Below are 23,391 nucleotides of genomic sequence, written 5' to 3' on the forward strand. Positions count from 1 at the left end.
GCGGAAAGTTCAAAATTTGTATATCAATTTTTATTTTTAATAATTGTTTTATGGCTAAAATATTTTCAAAACTAGGGCAATCTTATGTAAAATTTGACGAGGAATCCAATGAAACTAATGTATTAGTTAAACTAACAATTTAGTAGTCACTAAAAGTAGTAAAAAAAATTAAATTTGAGAATTGAAGAGTATTGAGTGTGCAATTTTTTTATTTTCCCAAATATCTCGAACAATTTTGAGTTTAGGCTATCAAGTGACTTGACATTTTTTCTTTAGAATTTATCATTCTACTAAAATACCTATTAATTAGTTTAAAATACCTATTAATTATTATGAAAACAAGTTAACCTTTTTTAAAGCAAAAAATTTGCATTTTTCTGCACATTTTTTGCAATATCTCAAAAACTACTGAAGTTACGAACTTGAAATTTTACAAAATTTATCAAATTTTACATAAGATAGCACTAGTTTTAAACATATTGTAGCCATAAAATATTATTAAAAATAAAAATTGATATAAAAATTTTAAATTTTCCGCGATGTTTTTTCAGCTAATCCTTGGAAATCGACAACAATGTTACACATGGTTGATCTCGTCTTGATCTCCTCTATCGATCTATGTAGGTCTCAATGCTAGATTCCGCGGCCTATATACTAATAGTCCTGGGGAGGAAACAAGTGTTGTAACTTTGGGTACTCATTGGTTCCATGTCATTTGCTGTAATAATTCCTGCCATATCACCCTGTAAAGATTTAGCTTTTCTCTGATTTGTTACAAAAACACTGTTTTTTTATGTCTTCAATGACTGGTCTAGTTTTGTTAAGCACTCCCGATGCCTAACCTAACCAACCTAACTGTCATAAGCTCTCACCACAACTTGCTTCTATTTGCACAACTTGTGCTATCCATTTTAGGACAATTTAATAGTTCATACCTAGAATACATTATATACTAGGTACATTGGTTTATAAGGTAGTTGATAACATTTTGATTTGTGCTCTAATATTGCTTCTACACCGAATACCCAATACAAGAGTGTTACAGAATGAATAGCCTAACATACATTTAGGCCTAACACTGACATAATACCTATTATGATGAAATTGAAAAAGTTTACTTTTAATTATTAGCCTAACAAAAAAAGTCACGTTTAAATTTGTTTGGCAGCGTTTCTCCCTTCACTTGTACGTTGATTAGGCCAATCTTAACGCTATTACTATTAGTCAATGCTATATACTACTTTAGTAGAATTAGAACAATAAATTATCAGCCATATAAAAAATCTACAAGGAAAAGAACTCACCAAAGACTGATCTCATGGATTTATCTAGCACAATTTGCTGTTCTCCCATCTCGGTTGTTTGGATATAACCACAAAATACCTGAATGGGTTAGCTAGCAGTTAAAGTAGTGATTATAAAAATATTTTATTCAACGGTTTACTTTTACCATTTACAAGAAATTCAATTCTTGAATGTTTAGATAACAGTAATAATACTAAATATTATTAAATTAACAATGAGACATAATTATTATTATTATTATTCAACAGATTGACACTCAAAATCAAAAGCCAAACCACACTTCACACTACCACAGTCGGCACAGTCACAGTGAGTATAAAGTATGGAAACTTGGCTATTAGTACCCTGACGCAAAAATCCGCCATCTTATTAGTGTAGAAGAAACACACAGAAAAGCGTAGCGGAAACACACAGTAGAGTATTATAGAGAGGGCCGCGGAATTGGAAATATCTGGAACTCAAAATATCAATGTTAAATGTCCTATGCTTGAAAACTGTTGCTGGGTGGAACTCCGAACATTTGTCAGACAGCGGAATTGGAAATATCCGGAACTCGAAATATGTTGCTAGGCGGAGTTGGGAGTATCTGGATCTGGACCTCAAATTAGTAAATTTGTTTGTCAGATGGCGGAATTGGAAATATCTGGAGCTCAGAATATCAGTGCAAAAGTGGGAGTACTGGTAATGTGTTTGTTATTGAGAAATGGTTCAAGTCTGACTTATTTTCTGGAATGATATGGACTAATTAGCCCACTTAGGGTAATTCATAGCTCATTATATATTAATTTTGAATGGAAATATTGCACTTGAACTTTAAACAGTAGAAACAACTTGGCTGATCTTTTTGGACTTGTTTTTCATTATTAAAATTTGGGAATAGAATACTTTTGGACCTGGTCTGTCATTCTTTTTCAATTATATTCATTATATTCATACATATTATGCAAGCTTTCAGAACTCTGTTATCTGTTTCAACAAACAAGACTGACAACTGTTGATGTGTTGATGAATTTATTTTAGGTTAACTATAGAACCCTTCATTTGTTTTGCGATGAATTTGTTTCATCCCACATCTACACAGTCTCGCTAATAACGATCGATATTGTGAATTCGATATATTTCCGATTCCACCAGCTGACAAGATATTTTGAGTTCCGCCGGTCTGCACGATATTCGGAGTTCTGCCTGTCAACATAATCGGAGTTCCATATATTTCCAATTCCGGCCAGCTGCAAGATATTTTGAGTTCCAGATATTCCCAATTCATGCGACCCGAAAACTTGGGAGTGTTCTCCTATCAAGCAACACCAAAACCAGCTCTGTACCTTATATGAATTTTCAAAGTTGTAGAGTCCTTTTTGAATATTACCCATATATGATGAAGAAAGATAGCAGAACAGCGTTGCTGATCCTCTGTATTGTCAATGCCTTCTATAGAAGGTAGCTGATACAGGTTAATTGATGTAATATTAACTGTTCATAATTTAAAATAATAAATTATATTTTATTAAGCAAGAAATTATATTTTCAATAATAGTTCATATAGGTAATCAAGATCTAAATACAAGACATACCGATATGGTAGTTTAATTAGAATGCCATGGGTGTTGGGAAAACCGAAAAACTCAGTACTATAGTATGGTCCACGTTATAATGGCAGTGTAGGAAGATAGGAGAAAAGGGTTGCCAGATCTCAGCCTTGCCACCCAAACAGCTGATACTGGTATATCTGATGAATTTAACTGTGCATTATTGTTGAAAATTGTTAATCATTTTTTATTTGTCAAGAAAATATATTTTTTAAAGATGTGATAATAAATTTTCATGATTGAGATTAAATATTTTGTCAATTAGTTGAATTTCCACATTGTTGATAAATGTGGACCTCACTATACCAGTATAATGTAGCCTACTTGATGAATACAAAATTTTTACAGCAATATCATTGTACATCTTGAAAATTTTAATATTAGCAAAAAAAAACTCGAATCAAACTCTAAGGGTCGGTTTATGAGCTCGGGATTTTGTAGTCTGAGGATTCCGTAATCCCTGGCGTAACGAAGTCCAGGACTAAAAAATGGGCTCATGAGACAGGGCATAAGCTTGGATTACCTTTGAGCTGCCGCAACTTTAGACCAAGGAGCAACTGTAGAATTCACAGGGAATTCTTGTTGTAATGTTGGCAACAGGTGATTGGAAGCACTCTCACCTATTATTTGTCTTCGTCTTTTGTGTATTCCTTCTCACTTGGAAGTTCTCTGTCAACATTCGTCTATAGTTCACAGTTTCAATTATAAAATAATCAATAACTATTTATAATAATAATAACCAATAATAATTTTATCAATAATCATCCCACACCTTCTTATAGCTTATACATTGAAATCATCCACATGTTTGCACAACCAATGAAGTTACCTCTATTATTAGAAGGTACTTGTATAACATTTTCTACAATCATAGTAATTTCAATATACAAGATTATTACCTACATAATTATTCACTTTATGGCGAACTAGTTTATTGTAATAATGCAACAAACTTATAATATCTTATTGTGATACATAATATTGAATATAATGGATTATTGAACGAGCATTAGCGAAGTTCTCACTTTTGACTTACTGAAGGCCTAAGTCGTTTTCTGTCTGTTTGTATGTTCAACAAGAACTTTAGAGAGAATTGATCAATTATCTTCAAATTTTGAACACAAATTCTTCGAACCTTTTTACAGGTCAAGTTCGTTGGAGAATAAAATTGACTCACTCTTTCATCCTTTTTCAGGATATAAAAATAACATTGAAAGTGCATAAAAAATGTGTTTTGCTTTATCATTCAGCTGGAATTATTTGCATGCTATTTTTGTAATTTTTTCATTCATTTGAAAAAACTGATGCTATTTGGGAGATATCACACAGACTGTCAGACTTTATGAATCCACACATGATTTCAGCTGAATAATACACAACTTTAATTTGTAAGTTCTATAATTCATAATACTACTTGTGATAGCAGTTACTATGGCAATTTTTTCTTCTTCTAAGTGTTGAATTTGTGAGTAGAAGCTCCTATTAGTGTTTACTAACACTTGATTATTCAATGTATAGGTACTCATTCATTTCATTTCATAGAATAACAAAATCCATAATGAATCTTATACTGGATTAGATTAGAATAAATTAATGTTTATTTTAAATTATCTATATCCATTATGTAAATTCATTCTTGTGTTATAAATTAAAAAAAAAATATTTTTCATGGCTTCCTTGTATTGGTCTTTTTGAGTTTGTCATTTGCTTGTAATTTTGTTACTTTGTCTTATCGTTTGTAAGTATTGAGATGTGACCTGCTTTCCTTACCTATGTAGTTATTCGAACTCACTGCCAGCGCACAAGTTTTCTTTGCCGGTAGTGCCATTATTTTGTAAGTTAGAATATTTATTCTATCAATCTTTATTTTATGGCAAATAAATGAATTTGATTTTTTATAATTCATTAGTATCTTCATAATGTTGAGATCATTGAAACGGTTTGAGATGTGCGGGTTTTGCCATTCATTTTCCTTTGAAATTCTGTATCGAAGTCATGTATCACATGACCACCTCCCTGTTTGAAACTATGAAGTTGGATTCGAAATGAAGCTAGATCCTTATGATGGAAAAAAGTTTTGAAGCTACAGAAGTATTTTTTTCAATTCGAATAGGATCACCATGGATCCTACTACTGTAATATCATACTTGTAAAAGATATATTCAGCTGTTTCCATAATAATTCTCACCAGATCTGTATAATTACAAGTTGCGGAACTCGGAGATCAATACAACAGTTTATGAGTGAGTTTTTCAACCCAGGGAGTCTCTAGTAGATATATGATGAATATATTGAATATCATGGAAATAATTTTGGTTGTTCATGTTGTTTTTTGCATTTACTGATGATATTGTGTTGGACATGAGTGAAACAAGTAATATGGTTTTGAGGGTAATGAAATTGTTCAGAATTCAAAGATGATCCCTAATATAACATTCTCTTTTGTCAAAAACGAAACAATAACGAGTTATTGACTTAATCCCGGACTTGAACCTGCCCTCTAGCAGGTCTAAGTTGAAGTCTAACAAAATCATTTTTCTGCCCAATATTATCTGATTTAAGCTCGGACTTTGACTCATAAGCCCACCGAGATTATCTTTTAGACCAGGGTTAAACCGTCGTTGTTCTCATAAGCCCAACTTTTTAATCCTCAGGTTTATCCCTGCGACGCCTCTATGCCACGGCTCAGCCAGACCTGAGCTCATAGAGCTGTAGACCGTAGCGCAAAAACCGGTTATTAACTGGACCACGCCTCGGGTCAGCCAGACCCGAGCTCATAAAGCCGATTTTTAGACCGCAGCGCAAAAACCGGTTATTAATCCTGGACTAGAGATAACCCGGACCTAAGAAGCAACCAAAACAGCTGAAACACAAGAAATAAGCCCAACATAAATATCCTCCATCATCGACCAAATAAATTTAGAAACTCTCCAATTTGCACAGGATCAAGATTCGTCAACCTTCTCCCACTAGGCCTACATCTCAAAACTATTAAGAGCAAGTGATTGTTTTGGAATTGAAATATTTTATTGTAAAGATGCATTTACACCAAAGTTATTAACTTAATCCTTATAGATTCTATTAGATTGAGCATAACTTATCATACACATGATGAATATATATATATATATATATATATATATATATATATATATATATATATATATATGAGTTTGCCAAGCTCCGTTCAATCTAATAGAATCTATAAGGATGAAGTTATTAACATCTTGTATACCTTCGGTGTAAACGCAGCTTATGACATACTATACAGTCTGAATACATAGAGGGTACATCATCAACATTTGTGGGGTTGGATTATTAGTATTTGACAATATTAGATTATTAATATTTGACAATTCCCCGGTCTATTGACTGCTGAAGAAAAAAAAACTGAAACTGAAACAATTTTACCATTTTTTCACCTTCCATTGGTACATATGCTCTTAGAATTCCTTCCAACTTTTTTACTTTCCTTGCCCTATCACCATAGTTAAGGAAAGTATTGCTTTCCAAAATAAATTGCAACTTTTCTTAATAGATGATTTTCAATTTTCAATAAGTTCTTTTGACAATTATTGAAAAAAAAATAATTTCAACTATTTCTGAGAAGCTTTTACCACCCACTCATCTTTTAAAACAAAAAGTTTCTAGCATTACATGATACTTGAATTTTCCGTTGACTGGGAAAACCAGATATACAGTGCCAAGGAATCTTGGAGTAGGCCTACCTCCACACAGACTGGTATGATGGCAGTGAATGAATGCTGATCCTTCACTTCTGTCATCGAATAGATGGGCTGTTCTACCAGTTGCTCCTTTATCATGCATTTGAACATCTTTTTTCAGCATTCTTTACAAACTTGGGGAGCTGATTGAACAATTTAGGCCTATAATCCTTACAAAATTACTCCTGACTTGGAGGAATATGCGGCGCAGAGAAATGGAGAGAGATCAGCCAATTATACTGATTAATAGAGTCATAGGTAGAAGCGCATTTGCCAATTTGTTGATTAGAGTCAGTGGACTGAATGCTTCCAGAGAGGAGACTCCATAAGTTTAACATGAGCGCTTGAATACTCACTAGAAATTAGAGAATGGATGGTGTAACTGGCCGGTTCAGAACCGTCACTTCGCCGCCATTGTATCCCCACCTCTGTATGCCTTCTCTGCTGCACATGTCCCTCCCAAGTCCATATAGTCCAGTCAAGGACTTTTCACACTTTTCGAATTTCCCTACACCTTTTGCAGCAGCTTTCATGTTGAGTGTGAAATCTCCATTTTTGCAACAATAGACCAATTATTGACAAAGGAATTTGGAGGGAATGTTTTAAAAAATTTTTTGACTTTGCAGCTTTTTGAGACTAGTTAGGAGGAGAACATATCAAAAGTCCCCAATCCTTAGCACTCATGTGCTAAGGGGATGAGGGTGGTTTAAAAGTTGAATTTTTCAGTGTATTGCTTTCACGCTCATATCTTGAGAACAATGCGTTAAACCGACATAACTAACTATTCAAAAATGAAGCTTGATAAATTCTCTACACTTCTTGTTCAGTGGAATTTTGTGATATTCCAAACAGTTCCCGAGATATTCGCTCTTGAAGGTGTGTGATTGATAAGATAACAGGTTTTTATCCAATGTTTTGTCTTTCAGAGCTTATAACTTTCCAAAAATGCATAATAAAAACTTATGCTTATCGTAGGTTTGTAAAGCATTTAATTCTCTTTGAAATGATGTATTATTTCACTTATCCAAGTTTTCCTTTCATTGTTATAGGAGCTACAATGTAGTGGGTGAAATTTCATTGCTGGAACAAGTGACAACTCAGTGGTTCCACACCTTCAACAGAGGGGATAAAGATGCGCATTTTTGCTATGTTCACCTACTAACCAGTCAAAATCAAGCTGCAAAGTCAAAAATTGTGTCACAGACACTCCCTTAAAATGTCATTGTCAAACAATAAATTGTAGCAGCAATGAAAATCGCACCCCCTACATTGAAGAAGCTCCTATAATAATGAAAGGAAAACTTGGAATAGTGAAATAATACATCATTTCGAAGAGAATTCAATGCTCTTCAAACCTATGATAAGCATACGTTTTTATTATGCATTGTTGGAGAGTTATAAGCTCTGAAAGACAAAACATTGGATAAAAACCTGTTATTGTAACAATCACACACCTTAAAGAGCAGATATCTCGAAAACTAGAGGAGATATAAACAAGTTGTAGATTGAATATTGTAGGAAATCATGTAAGCTTTAATTTGTTATGTGACAGTAAAGTCCTCAAGATACATAGTTTTTTAGTTTTATTCGAGAAGCCAACTATTACCTCTATACCCTTTTTTGAGCATTCATTGCTTGGGCTAATAGTAATTTTGTAGGGAGTATAAGTGCTGCTATGTGGATGCATTTCTGAGTCCCAGTAAATCTGCTACAGAGTATATCTGCACCTGGAGTTTGGTGAAATGCACATTGCTCCTTTTCTTCTGTCTACTTTGTCTTTATATATTATATTAATGAGCAATATATGTATCTAGTCCAGACAATGGATGCTCAAAAAAGGGTATGAAAGGAAAAGTTTGACCTCGCAAGTCTGTTAAGGGAAGTTATGAGGTAAACATAACACAAGTCCCCACCTCTACCTACAGTGCTAAGGGAGTGATGGTGGTTCAAAGGTGATTTTTATTTGTTTCTAGCATATAACTCAAAACCTATGCATCTTACGGACATGACTACTCTATACAAAATTGAAGCTTACATTATTTGCTACAATATTCATACAACAAATTTTTTTATAATATCTTCTATAGTTTTTGAAATATCTGCTCTTGAAGGCATTTTTGAAAAACCACATTTGCCCCCATTTTCTATATTGTTGCTCTAATAACTTTTCAAAGTTTAATGGAAAAAATCCATACTGATTATGGGATTATAGAGCATCAAATTCTTTCCAATTTGTAAAGTTTCCATAAATGGAAATGTATAATGACCGTTTTGTTGCAGTGCACACCAAGGCTTGCCACAATGATGCAACAATCTCCATTTAAATTGCATGTTATTAATCGATTTTAGATTATTCCAAACAATAATAAAACATCACATAACCCTCTAAAGGTAGGTCACCTAAAAAATGAGATCAATGATAAGTCGATAAAACGTTCACAAATATCAAGAAAGTAACATGTTTTGTAAGTAAATTAAGTGTTTAATAGCCTAATAAAATCAATAATATGCCATGGTTATCAAATTCATCATATATGATGGACTCACTTAGCTGGAAGTCGTTTCTCCTGTATGTGTTCTGATATGTCTTTGCAAATTAAATAACTGAACACTTTTGAAGTCACAAAACTGGCAACTAAAAGGTTTTTCTCCTGTATGTGTTTTAATATGTCTTTTCATATTGGCTAACTGAGCACTTTTGTAGTCACAAAACTCGCAGCTGAAAGGTTTTTCTCCAGTATGTGTTTTGATATGTTTTTTCAAATCACTCAACTGAGAACTTTTGTAGTTACAAAACTCGCAGCTGAAAGGTTTTTCTCCTGTATGTTTTTTGATATGTCTTTTCAAATTACTTGAGGTATAACTTTTGAAGCCACAAAACTCGCAGCTGAAAGGTTTTTCTCCTGTATGTTTTTTGATATGTGTTTTCAAATCACTCAACAGAGCACTTTTGTAGTTACAAAGCTCGCAGCTGAAAGGTTTTTCTCCAGTATGTTTTTTCATATGTGCTTTCAAACTACCTAACTGAGAACATTTATAGTCACACAATTCGCAACTGAAAGGTTTTTCTCCAGTATGTGTTCTGATATGTGCTTTCAAATGACTTGAATGAGTACTTTTGTAGTCACAAAACTCGCAGCTGAAGGGTTTTTCTCCAGTATGTGTTCTGATATGTTCTTTCAAATGACCTGACGTAACACTTTGGTAGTCACAAAACTGGCAGCTGAAAGGTTTTTCTCCTGTATGTTTTTTGATATGTCTTTTCAAATTACTTGAGGTATAACTTTTGAAATCACAAAGCTCGCAGCTGAAAGGTTTTTCTGCTGTATGAGTTCTGATATGCTCTTTCAAATTACCTAACTGAGAACATTTATGGTCACAAAATTCGCAACTAAAAGGTTTCTCTCCAGTATGTGTTCTGATATGTTCTTTCAAATGACCTGACTTAGCACTTTGGTAGTCACAAAACTGGCAGCTGAAAGGTTTTTCCCCAGTGTGTTTTCTAATGTGTATCTTTAAATTAGTGAACCTTGGTGTTTTATAGCTACAGTGAGCACAGCTGTAGAGCATGGTCTTTTTGCCAGCCACAGATGACTCAGTGCACTTTTCCACTGGAGAGATTGAATGCTCATTCAGTCCACCCACTTCTGTTGCATCGTCTCGGCCAGATGTGCTGCAGTTTGAAGGCCACATCTCTGGTTCACTCTTCACTGAACTTCCTTCAGCCTCTTGCTCATCTGCAATCATCCATAACAAAACTTAGTAAAAATAATTAATAAATTGTGGATTATGGATATCTTGTACATATAACAGGATATATATTGAAATTCACATTATAGTAAGTGGAAATCATAGGACAACCGTTTGCTTTTTTTCTATTACCATTACCCTCTATAGTAGGTAGAAGTAGGTAGAATCTCACTATTGGGAGTCCTCAAAAAGTGTAACAGATGAAGATCATAGATTGAACTTGAAATTTGCAATAGAAAATGTTCAGTAAAGTATTACTAACGATATTTTTGAAGAACGTCAATAACTGGAGAACCTTCAGTCGAAATCCAATTATAAAGATATGTTTGGAAAGAGATGATATTTTTAAATCATTTCATAATGAATTTTCATGATTAAGATGAAATATTTTTTAATTAATCATTAATCCTAAATTGTTTAAAGACGATCTGGCAACAGAGCAAAGCGAGAAAGAGATAGCGCTATCTGCTTTGTTGAATGATAGACAAGGATAGCAATATTATTGCTAATCAAACACTGCCATTATACCATGGACCACACTATAGTTGAGCGATGATAAGCCAATTAAATGCTATAGATCAATATATTTTTCTAAAACATAGAGCAATTTATTGTAGTCACATAAAGCCAGTGATAATGAAAAAGTATCAGAAGTATTTAATAAAATTACAGGAGTTTGAATTTATTACAAGTTTTAGGCAAACATCTATAAGATTCTATGAGTTGGAATTCTCCCATAGAGTATTAAATTTGATTGCAACTGCAAACAGATCACAGAGAATCGTTTTTGTAAATAATCATTTTCTTTTTTACTAGGTACTGTAAACAAATACTGTATCCAGTGGCGAAGCTTCAGCCATTCAAAAGCAAAACTAAAACCCTAACCTTCCCCTAGCCGCTGTCATTGGAAAGCTTACCCTAACCCCCTAACATTTTTCCGTCTTCAACTCCAGCTCTTAACTCATCTGAAACGTTACACTCTGGGTGTATACACTGAAATATCTACTGAGAAACACTTTATATAGAATACAAGCGTCTGCCTTTTTAAACCCCTGTGTATCAGCATTGAAACTCTTAAGCATAGAACATTACAAAAGCTATAAACTCAAGTGAATAGATGAAAAAACGTTGGGTGATATGAGAAGGAAGAACATCCAAAAGGAACTAGTTGTCAATGGTAGCAATAGAAATAAGTGGCAGAAAAATTTTCAGCATTTCAAGTGGACAATTTTGGCTTCTAAAACGACGAAATTCTTCTGAATTCCACATTTAAAAATTTCACAATATAACTAGAATGCTGTCATTTTGAAACTGAAACCTGACCCTAGCCTATTCCTCATCTAAACCTGACCTCTTTTCATCATTTTCCTAATCCTAACCTAACAAATCACACATTCTTTATCCTGTACATGTGCAAGGTTGACATGTGGCAGACAGCCCATCCAGGAGTAGCATTTACACAGGAGTTCCACTCCCAAACATCAAACCACTTCATGTAAGGAAGCTGGCCACAATCTAATCACCCAAGCAAGGAGTGTAGACCCTGGTCAATCAAGAATCGGATAGCAATAGAATGCATCTCACCATATGCATCCTCTTTGATGAAGATCATGTTGTAGCCAGGGATTAGATAATGTTGTTGGCTGCAATCATCTTCCACTGCAGCTGGTTGATGGCTGCTATCCTGCTCCTCCTCCTTTTTAACAGTAACTGTCGCCATCTGCAACACATACAATTTGGGAGCTATTATACAGACCTTCATGCACTGACACATGATTTCGAATTGTGTGTGTGTGTGTGTGTGTGTGTGTGTGTGTGTGTGTGTGTGTGTGTGTGTGTGTGTGTGTGTGTGTGTGTGTGTGTGTGTGTGTGTGTGTGTGTGTGTGTGTGTGTGTGTGTGAGTGTATGTGCGTCTGTGAACACGATATCTCATATCCCAATAAATGGAATGACTTGAAATTTGGAACTTGAGGTCCTTACACTATAAGGATCCGACACGAACAATTTCGATCAAATGCAATTCAAGATTATGGCTAAAATGGCGAAAATGTTGTCAAAAACAGGGTTTTTGCGATTTTCTCGAAAACGGCTCCAACGATTTTGATCAAATTCATACCTAAAAAAGTCATTGATAAGCTCTATCAAATGCCACAAGTCCCATATCTGTAAAACAATTAAGAGCACCGCCCCATCTGTGCTAAGTTTGATTTTGGATTCCCAATTATCAGGCTTCAGATAAAATTTAAACAAAAAACTTCAAGTGGAAAAGATTGAGCATAAAAATCTCTACAATTAATGTTCAGTAACTTTTTCACCCAAGATTGAAAATAAGCTCGAAATTTGAGAAAATAATATTATTAAATTGCAAACTGTTGATTCTATTAAATCATTCACTATTAAGAGATAGCAAACTTCGTGTGTCTGCAGCGCTATTGTCCTGTCACCAGCTGGCTCAGATCTTAAAATAGTAGACTTGAGATGAGCATGAACACTAGCTTCAGTTGATCAATTTTCAAATGAATAACGGCAAGGAAAGTTGTGTGAGTGCGCCACACCAGTTTTTTTACTTTTACACTTGCCAAAGTTGAGAATTATTATAAATGGCTTGGAAGTGTTTCGGCCGCATTGCAGGATGACTGTTAACGGTTGCCGGAAGATCAACAGCTGGGTTTTTTTCGTGATAGAGAAATTCTGATAGCAGATTCGTTCTCAGCGACCCCAAGTTCAGCCTGAAGGCTCAGAATGTCAACAATATATTCAAATAATTGAAAATCATCATGAAAAGTCATTAATATGGTAGTACACCACAATTCTGGAAACTTTTGGTAGCACTGAGGTTGGTAGCACTGGGCTACCTTGTTGGTTTAAAGTATTTGGTGCTCTGCAATTTCTCTCGTTTACGTGGTAATTAGTGGAAAAGTTATCCTATAGAGTACAGTGATTGTAATTATTAGGTTGTGAAGTACCTATTTCGTGAATCCAATCTTTTCAAGCGGGTGCTGGGTGAAAGCGTTTACTTCTGTAAGTGACCCGTACAACAAAGTTTTGACTCCATTTTGTGGCTGGTTTTTGCTTTTTGTTTGTTTACGTGGGATAAATCGTGAGATTGAGGCCTCTTAGGGTGGATTTCAATTGAGTATGATAACGCTGGTTGAAGCCGACTCGAACTGATTATCTATCTCCATAGAGCTGTCAGAGCTTCACTCGCGATCAGCTGTTCGACCACGTCTCATCACTATGGCAATGGCTGACGCTTTACTGTGAGCCAGGTAGTACCGTTACCGTTAACCTATCCTTGCGAACTGCGCAAGTCGGCTATTTCGGCGGCAGTTTTTGAAAGCTACTTGCAGCTCCTATTTGTCTTAACGGTGGTGATGAAAATCTACGTTACACCTGTCTTAACTTGATTCTCTCTTCCTCTTCCTATATTCCTTTTCTTTTCAGGAGCTTCCTTATCTCCTGCTTTGACCGCTCTCTTAGCACTTTCTCTTCCTTTATACCCTAGTAATGGAAATACTGCACTGGACATCAATCATTTTCAAAGCAGGTAACTCTTTATAATTATGATCTTCGCTTACTAGTTGGGCTTCTACTGCAAGAGACTATCAAAGTGTTTTTTTTTCTTTCAGTCTGGTTTTTAAATACTAATTCTAAAGGCAATGGAAGATGACATTATTAAATTTAAAACTACAAAGGGCAAACCGGGAATTATTTACAAAAGCCAAGAGTACCGTTGTTCTTTCCGCTCAATTACTACCAATACTATCACATGGAGATGCCTTTATAAGGAGTGTTCGGCTTCTATTAAAACAAAAATTTCTTTTGATGGAACTGTGGAGGTATGTGGTGCGCACAAACATCATAATAAAGACCCAGATCATGCTTCGTCACCGCTTCCTTCTCCAAATAGTTCTCATGTTAGTGATGCTACTGAACAAGAAAGTGTATTAGATCAATCGTCTATCTCTGAAAGCCCTGCTCATGAATTTATGGATGAAAAGTTGCTGCTTCTGGAGGAAGAAAATGAACAGTTAAAAAGTCGACTTCGGGAGATGGAGGAGAAGCGGAATGCCGCCCTGAATTGGTCCATTGAGCTGGATCTCCAACTGTTGCAGTGTATTGATGCTGCAAGTGCCAAGGATACAGAGACTCAAAATGATGCTAATACCCACACCGCCAAAGCCCAGGATGGCACAATGACTAAATGGTTGTCTTCATTCATCACTGAGGAATGGCTAAGTGATGCCTATATCAGTGGTTATAATGAGTCATTGTTCTCTAGCTATAATGATCTAGTTGTGGTGGACCTGGTTGTGGTTGCACTCTTAATTAACGATGGTGACTATGCTCACTCTTTTATCAATTCAGGTCTGTATGTCAACAAGAATGTTGCTTTCATACTTAATGACAATTAATATTCTGTTAATTCAAATTCGAGGTGGAACGGCACACATTGGAGCCTGGTTATTCATACCTAAAAAAGTAACTGATAAGCTCTATCAAATGCCACTAGTCCCATATCTGTAAAAATTTCAGGAGCACCACCCCATCTATGCAAAGTTTGATTTTGGATTCCCAATTATCAGGCTACAGATACAATTTAAACAAAAAACTTCAAGTGGAAAAGATTGAGCATAAAAATCTCTACAATTAATGTTCAGTAACTTTTTCACCTAAAATTGAAAATAAGCTTGAAATTCGAGAAAATAATATTATTCGATTGCAAACTGTTGGCAACTGTTGATTCTATTGAATCATTCATTATGAAGAGATAGCAGACTTTGTGTGTCTGCAGCGCTATAATTGTCCTGTTACCAGCTGGCTCAGATCTTAGAATAGTAGACTCGAGATGCGCGTGAACACTAGCGTCAGTTGATCAATTTTTATAACGGCAAGGAAAGTGGTGTGAGTGCGCCACACCAGATTTTTTACTTCTACACTTGCCAAAGTTGAGAATTATTATAAACTAGCTGGCCCGGCGAACTTCGTACCGCCAAAGAGTTAATCCATCTCATGACAAACTTTAGCTGGATGCACACCTTAGGAGGCGCGATGCGGCATCTTGCATCCAGGTGCTTCTTGCTTATATTGGTTTGAATGGGAGAACTCACACACACTGAATCGGACATGGCGTGGAACGGTGTGATAAGGCAATCTCCATAACACTTTGTATCACCAAGCCGCGCCTCCTAAGGTGAGCTTATTCTTAGCTTAATCTGATGCACTAAATTTTTATTTTAAACTCTACTTAATAAGTTAAATACTAGTTGATTTGAATCTTATAATTATGGGATGAATGAATGAAATATGGAATAATAGTGAATACAATATTGCATTAATAATTAAAATTAGATAGATGAAACAAATGTTATAGGGTGGAATTTAATTAAAATTTCAGAAATTGATTGATAGTCCAGGCAATGAATGCTCAAAAAAAAGGGAAAAAAGGAGAAAGTTTGGAAGACAATTTTTGACCCTGCAGTTCTGTTTATGGTAGTGAGGAGGAAAACATGTCAAAAGTCCCCACCCCTACCCACTGTGCTAAGGGGATGGGGTGGTTCAAAGGTACCATTTTTTGGTTTCTCGCATATAACTCGAAAATTATGAATTTCACAGACATGACTTTTCTATAGGATATTGAAGCTTACATAATTTCCTACAATATTGATCTTATAACTTTTTCTATATCTCTCTTTTCGAGATATCTGCTTGAAAGATGTGACATTTAAAAAAAACACATTTTCCTTAGATTTTATGCTTTTTTTGCTCTTATAACTTTTTTAATATCAATGGGAAAAATCCATGCTGATCATGAGCTTATAGAGCATCTAATTCTCTTCAATTTGATGTATAATTTCACAAGTTTACGCACATCCCCACGACTGTTGCAGCAGCTTCAGTGTTGAGTGTGAGATCTTCAGTTATGCAAAAATAGACCAATTGACAAAGGAATTTGGAGAGAATGTTTTGAACACAATTTTTGACTTTGCAGCTTTGTTGGGAGCAGTTAGGGGGTGAACATATCAAAAGTTCCCATCCCTACCCCTTGTTCTAAAGGGATGAGGGTGGTTTAAAAGTTGCATTTTCCAATGTTTTGCTTACAAGCTCATATCTTGAGGAAAATGCGTTCAACTGACATGACTAACTATTCAAAAAAAAGCATGATAAATTCTCTACAATAGTTGATCTGTGGTGATTTGTGATATCTCCAACAGTTTTCGAGATATACGCTCTTGAATGTGTAACATTGTTAAAATAACAGCTTTTAATCCTATTTTTTGATGTTTCAGGGCCTACAACTCCTCAACAATGCATGGTAAAAATGAATGCTCACCGTAAATTGTATAGCTTTGTTTTCTCTTCAATTTAATGTATTATTTCACTAGTTGGTGTTTTCCTTCTATTGTTATAGCGGATTCAATGTTGGGGGGGGGGAATTTTTATTTCTGTGTGTGGCCAGCTCACAAATCTTCTTCCATAAGGATTACATGTAAACTTTGAAGGACCTTAGGGAAGAGTCCTGGAGTCTGATCGTAAATTTGATAGACCTGCTCCTAAACATAACAAACACAACTAAACAAAAATCATCAAATTCTGTGCACAAATAAAAAAGTTATTGAACGACAAAATTTGAGGCTCGATTTTTATTATTATAAAATTCCAGTCTCTAAACAGCTGATTGATTGGTGGTTTCAGCCATATGAACCATTGATAGTCATCCAAGTTCCATGATGACACAAAAGTTTCATGAATGAAAAGTTTTGATAGCATGTGAATGCATCATAGACCACAGCATAGTAAAAAAAAAAAATTCGTATGGCTTTTGTTGGTGGGGAGTTCCCTTTCGGGAATGTTCCACCGCCTGAATATATAATTTAAGCCGTCAATGGGCCTTACGACTGTCATACTTCAGCCGGGACCGACAGTTTAACGTGCCCATCCGATAACACGGGAGTGATCTGGTTAAAAAACTTTTGGTAATGAGAGGGGTTCGAACCCGGGATCTCTATGCTGCTACGCAAGCACTCTATCCACTAGACCACGGATCACTCCACAACATAGTGAGAATCTCAGAGTGGGTAGATTTTAATTTGTCTGAATAACCTAAATTATTATATTCAAAGTTCAATTATGTTTTAATGTGGGAAGTGGAGTCTATACTTCTTTATACTTTTAAATGGAAATATGTTGATATTATTAGAAATGTTTTGATTCTTGAATAATAAACACAAACATTGAAAAGTGATTTGATCAGCAGTTTCATTACACTAATTTAACATTTAACACAAATTTAATCTTTGTCTCAAAAGATAAATTTATTTATTATTAATATTAAAACTATCTTCTTTCTTTCAGGACATAAATTTATTATCTATTATTATTCGAATTATCTAGGTACTTGAACAAAACAGTTTTTAGCATGTCAAAAATGTTGTTTTTTGTAAGATAAGAGTGGATTGTGAAAGCAAGAAAATGTTGAGAAATAATTTTTCTAATTATGAACAATGAACAAATGACCCACCCACCTATTCATTCAATCTTAATATTTGCTGAATTATTTGTAGCACAAAAACTGACAATTAAAGTTATATTAAGCAAACCCAGGTTCTATCCAATGGATATGGTTTTTAGTGATTTTGAGGTCATGACTATATGTCAATTATACATAAAAACCGTAATTGAGTACTTAATAAAATATAGATCCGATTTTCTCACATTAAACTCTACACATAATTATTATAATCTAAGGGCCACTGCTAACAAATATGTAACCTATAACACTAATATTGAATGTATAAGGATGCAGTTAATTTACATAGGTACAAAAATAATAAACCTTATTCCAAATCACTTTCTCATGGACAATAAGATCAGCGGAAAAATTAAACTGGATATAAAAAACTAGACATACAGTGATTTTTTCTTCTATTTAGATATATAAGACTCAAGATTTCTGCTCCAGCATTGTTTTTTCATAAGTTTTTTTTTCATTTTTCAGTGGACTCGCTGACCTTTAATTTGACTACCTATTCCTCTGTTTTTTCTTCCTTCCCCACATTTCTCCCTTCCCTTTTTTCCTCATCACTTTTCTCTTCTCTTCTTTGCCTGCCTATTACATGGGAAACCATAGTTGGCTAGGTATCTTCCTCTCTTTTTTTCTCTTCTCCAACACACCCAACCACAAAACCCATGTTTTTTTATATTTGTAGCTTTTTATTGTATTTCATTTGTTTTGTCTTTTTTTGTGTGTTTTAAGAAATTGAAAAAAAATTGGAAAATTGAAAATGTATATGTATGTTAATACACGTATTTGGATACACCTTATAGCTTGAAATTATTTGGAAAAACACTTACAAAATCATCATTTGAGCTCTGCCTTTGGTTTAACACTGTGGAAATTCTATCTAGCACTTGAATGTGATCCAGTTTGACATGGGCAGTGGGTAGAGTTGTCTCTGAAACATTAAAAGAGCATTCACTTTATACTGGAAATATGGGGGAGAGATAGATATAGATAAAGATATAGATAAAGATAGATAGTTAAGGAAAGAGAGAGAGAGTGAGAGAGAACTGGATATTCTTACTCAGATAATGAGACTCATTATAGAAGACTGATTGATGATATTAAGTTTCTATTCTGGTATGACTTCCTGAATCAAACTTTACTAGCTCTAAACACAATTTGTATTTTCTGTAGAGCAGAATCTTTTCCATAGTTCAACCAACCTTTGCTAGATAGTTGTTCTTTTTCTTTACATTCGTTCTCCTCCATGTCTACGCCTTCGTCATGAAGAGTTGTTTCATTCACTTGTACTGGGATGGATGACACCTGAAAATAGTCATGACTAGAGAATAGAGATACATATACAAGATAGTTATATCAATAATTTATTATTGGTATCATTTATTTATTGGGGGAGTGTTAGTTCTAAAACTAAGATACTAAGAAGTTTCTTAATTTTCATCATGAGACATTAATTTTTCTATTGAAAAATAATTTTCTCACAAGATTTTGCTAACTTACATCTGGGGAGGCAGTCAGTTTTCAATTTTATGCAGGGTTGAAGTATTCTCATGGAACTGAATTTCCGTTAGTGATGAAAAATACATTAGTAAGTATTTTGGAATATTTCAAACTTGTATTTTCCTTTCCCACGGAATTGTGCTCTGTCTCCACGTGGACCGTCGTCTCATTGGTGGGAGGGGAACATTATAATTGCATGGAAAAGATCAGTTTGAATCATGCCGCAAATCAATACAGATTTGAATGTAGAGGTAGCCTCGGGCCTCTCCAGCACAGTTTTTTCCCACTTGAGCATGTAATTTAAAATATGTTTTCATTGAGAGTAATAGACAAAATATTGTTTCAATGTATTAGTCTTCATCCTGGGATAAATTGCAGTATTTTAATTGTTTGAAGTGAATGTGTAATTTTTATTGAGAATATGACTGCCTAAAAAGCAGTTGTTAGGTCATGTCAGTGGCCCTGAAAATGAACAGTTGCGACCTGAAAACTCTGACACCAGACCTGAGCCAGCCAGGTCACTCGATACTACAAGTTATAGAAAATATTAGTGATAACATCCTATGTAGTGAAAATTCGGATAGTGATGGATTTATACTCTGAACAATGGTGAGTGACATTGTATTTTCTAGCTCATGCTTAAAGCCCTTGAATAACCGAGTCCTTGGTATTATAAATTTGAAGTGGAGAAATGAGTAAAGTTCATGCTACCTTTGTTCGAATCCCCAATCACTTAGCAAAATCTCAAAAACAGTTCTCTGAAGTTATTGATGAATGCGAAATAAATTGTTACAGATTATTAGTTGTCAAAATTTCTAGTAGTTAGTTCAGACAATAAAATTTACAAGTTGAATAAAAAAAATAGTTGTTTATCAAGTCCCATGACTCGCCCTTTAGTATTTTTGAGCTTTTCTACCACCATCTAGGGGCGGTTGAAATAACAATACAGTTCATGAGCGAGTTCTATAACCCAAGGGGTCACTTGTAAAATTTCTATATTATTAATGGGTATTCATAATTTATACTATGCCACCATAATATGATCACTGGACATACATGATCATATTTATGTACCCATAATGTTTGTTTGTTGAATGAGCTGTTATTCTCTCAGACAAACATTGTCTTGTGAAAAGTGGTTGGATTTCAAGTGTTTCTAATGCAAATAAAGTCACCTGTTCTTCATGCAGAATCTCCTGCTTGCCAAGCCAGGACATGGTGTAGTCTATGTCAATCTCAACTTTGACATCGGCCATGTCTTCTGGCCATTCAGCAGAATCCATTGGCTCAGACTTTACCTACAAAAACAGAGGAAAACGGTTCAATAGAGCATAGAAGAGTATGTTGCTCTATATTATTTGTACTTGTATTGATGTCATATACATGATGTTTCAGAAGTAGTGTTGAACATTCTAGGGTATTGTTCCTGGTCGATAGGAGACTACAAATGTCATATTTGAAGTATCTAAAACTTAGCGGTTATCCTTATAGCTGCCATTTTGTTTTCTTCACTTAGGATTTTTTATCTCAAGAACGAAATGTTGTATTGATTTGAAATTTGGCATGAATATTTATGCTATAAACTCAACTTAAAAAAAATAATAAAAAATTTTTGATGTGAATTTTCAAAATGGCGGCCTTTTTGAATTTTTGATTGCAAATTTCACGAAAACCGTTCACTTTACAAAAAATTCAGAAAAGACAACAAAGTTACTAAAATTTATCAAGATTTCAAAGATACCTTATTTATACCTTATACCTTACTGGTCGAAGAACACCAAAGAAATTAAATCTTTTTTACTGCATGCATGACCACTTTTCACCATTTAAACATCAATGTTGAATTTTCAATATCAATTGTATATAAGATGAAGCTTTCAAACTCGGTATGGCTCCATAAGGCCATCCAGCTGATTCTACAATATTTTTCAGATGATCTTGTTTGTTCATGGTCATGCATGCAGTATGAAAAGAATTAATTTCTTTGTTATTCTTGTAAAATGTATCATCACATCTGCCCACAACCTCCGTAAACAAAGCCGTAGTGCATTCGTGTGATGTCAGCAGAGGTAGGGCTCCTACACCAATAAAAAAACTAGCTGATATAGATCGGCTGAAATCAACGAATTTTTATTGGTGAAGGAGCCCTTCCTGTGCTGATGTCACCAGAATGCACTATGGCTTTGTTTACGGAGGTAGTGATCTGCCCCCTGTGGGTTGGGGGAGCTTTGAGTTGATCATTGTACTCAAGAATGTGTTGAAAACCAGAATTCACCAACAGTATCCATGCTTGTTGTAGGAGGCGACTAAAATGGACCTCAAGGTAACTCCAGAAGATGCCTTGCCTCAAAACCCATGAGATCTGCCCCATCAGGGCAGTTTCGGAGGGGCAAAAAGAAAACCCCAAAAGACCAGAGATGGGTGAAACTCCTTGCACAAATGTGGGTCAAGAAGCTGAGTCGAGGTTGGCTGGGCGCTGGGCACCCGAGAGGCAGTTTGGCGTCCCCACTCTCAGTGGAAGGACCTACAAAAAGGCCAGGAGTGGAACTCACATAGATCACGAGTTTGTGGATGGTGAGGCCAAAACTCATCACTGCTCAAAGAAGGGCGGCCATTTAGGCAAAACTTCTTGGGAGAGGTGAGGCTTCTGACCCTGTGAAGTTTTGGAGGGGCAAACAGAAAAAACTCAAGAGACCAGTGATGGGTGAAAACCAGGCAAAAATGTGGGTCAAGTGGCTGAGTCAAGGGTGGACGGGCGCCATAGAGGAAACTTGGCCGTCCCTTCCTGCAAAAGGACCTACAAAGAAGACCAGGAGTGGAACTCACGGAGGTCATGAGGTCTAATCAGTCTGAAGAGACTGCCAAGCATATCACACTGGATTGCGTCAAGGATTGCAACCAGGTGATGAATGGAATGTTAGTTTAGGGAAAAAATCCTGGTTCTTGTGAAGGAAATAGGTATTGGTTTGCCTAACTAAAATACTACCTGGGAACACAATAAGCTTCGATGACGTGTGGGGTTCTTTGAACCTTTGGATCCTTGAATCCGTTCCTTCAAAAACACTGGCGCCATTTCACCAAACTGCTAGGGGTGGGGGGCAAAAACAAGAGGTTTGAGGGGGGGGAAGGAATATGCCCAAAGGATAGAGAGACCTGGGTTCCCCCATAAATGTTACATTCAAAGATGTTATTATATGCTTCATTTTCTCCAGTTTTATACAAATAATGTGGTTGAAGTATCAATACAAGCATAAAGGCCTACATTATTAGTTAATCATGAAGTATTTATTAGAAATATAGGCGTACAGAGAGGCCCTAAAGTAGGAATACACTGAAACAGATTTCTTAAAAATCATGGAAAAAGAGAAATTTTTCTTTGATAATGACAATTTCATTGGGGAATAACAATTAGGGAATAACTTTCAGTTAGAAAGCTAAAGAAACATTAAGCTGTTCACATAATTCTAACCAACTCTGTACATACATTTTTGATTTCTGATTGTGCCCTTTCTTTTGCTTTCACTGTGACATCTTGCAACTTGTTAATTCTCACGTTGAAATTTATGCAATAACTCACTTATGTGCCCTCATCAATAATTGTACCCATTATATATTTAAGCTTCAACTACACCACAGAGAAAAATATATTCTTTATTACTCCATACCCATACTTCCAAGGCAATTTTGCTACATTGTTAATACTGTAGAAGGAATTATACTACTGCTGTTTAAAAAAAAAGTATTAAAATCAGTATGAGATTCAAAGGATTCGTGTAGATAGACCCGCATTTTCATTATTCATCTGATCCTTGTTGGGGGCCTAGCCCCCTCCCCCTAAATGGCGCCTCTGTTCAAAAACAATAAACTTCATGTAAGATAAAAGCCACATCAAATAGTTTCTATTGTAATTTCAGGTTGTTAATACTCTCAATATCAGAGCATGGAACTATGAAAGTAAATTCAATCTATTTGTGCTTTGAACAGACCCTGGTGGAGC

The 23,391-nt window shown here is 35.1% G+C and overlaps 2 protein-coding genes across 8 annotated transcripts in view; both read right to left on the minus strand.

Annotated features, from left to right (window-relative positions):
- LOC111047184 (cleavage stimulation factor subunit 2) overlaps positions 1-1,825 on the minus strand; it is a 61,043-nt gene extending 59,218 nt beyond the window's left edge. For 2 of the 3 annotated variants that reach the window (XM_039439524.1, XM_039439518.1), the window contains exon 1: positions 1,305-1,802. In XM_039439524.1, the coding sequence (XP_039295458.1) occupies positions 1,305-1,353 (49 nt within the window). In that variant the 5' untranslated portion in view covers positions 1,354-1,802. Of the gene's footprint in view, positions 1-1,304 lie in introns of all 3 variants that reach the window. The other variant, XM_039439532.1, reaches the window with a different exon arrangement.
- Positions 1,826-9,080: 7,255 nt separating this feature from the next.
- LOC111047178 (gastrula zinc finger protein XlCGF57.1-like) overlaps positions 9,081-23,391 on the minus strand; it is a 102,675-nt gene continuing 88,364 nt past the window's right edge. For 3 of the 5 annotated variants that reach the window (XM_039439457.1, XM_039439468.1, XM_039439475.1), the window contains exon 6: positions 9,081-10,356. In XM_039439457.1, the coding sequence (XP_039295391.1) occupies positions 9,167-10,356 (1,190 nt within the window). In that variant the 3' untranslated portion in view covers positions 9,081-9,166. Of the gene's footprint in view, positions 10,357-11,953; positions 12,090-18,724; positions 18,826-19,096; positions 19,200-20,569; positions 20,693-21,146; positions 21,231-23,391 lie in introns of those variants that run through there. The other 2 variants (XM_039439497.1, XM_039439491.1) reach the window with 2 other exon arrangements.

Source organism: Nilaparvata lugens, chromosome 1 (genome assembly GCF_014356525.2).
Source record: "Nilaparvata lugens isolate BPH chromosome 1, ASM1435652v1, whole genome shotgun sequence".
Lineage (NCBI taxonomy): Eukaryota > Metazoa > Arthropoda > Insecta > Hemiptera > Delphacidae > Nilaparvata > Nilaparvata lugens.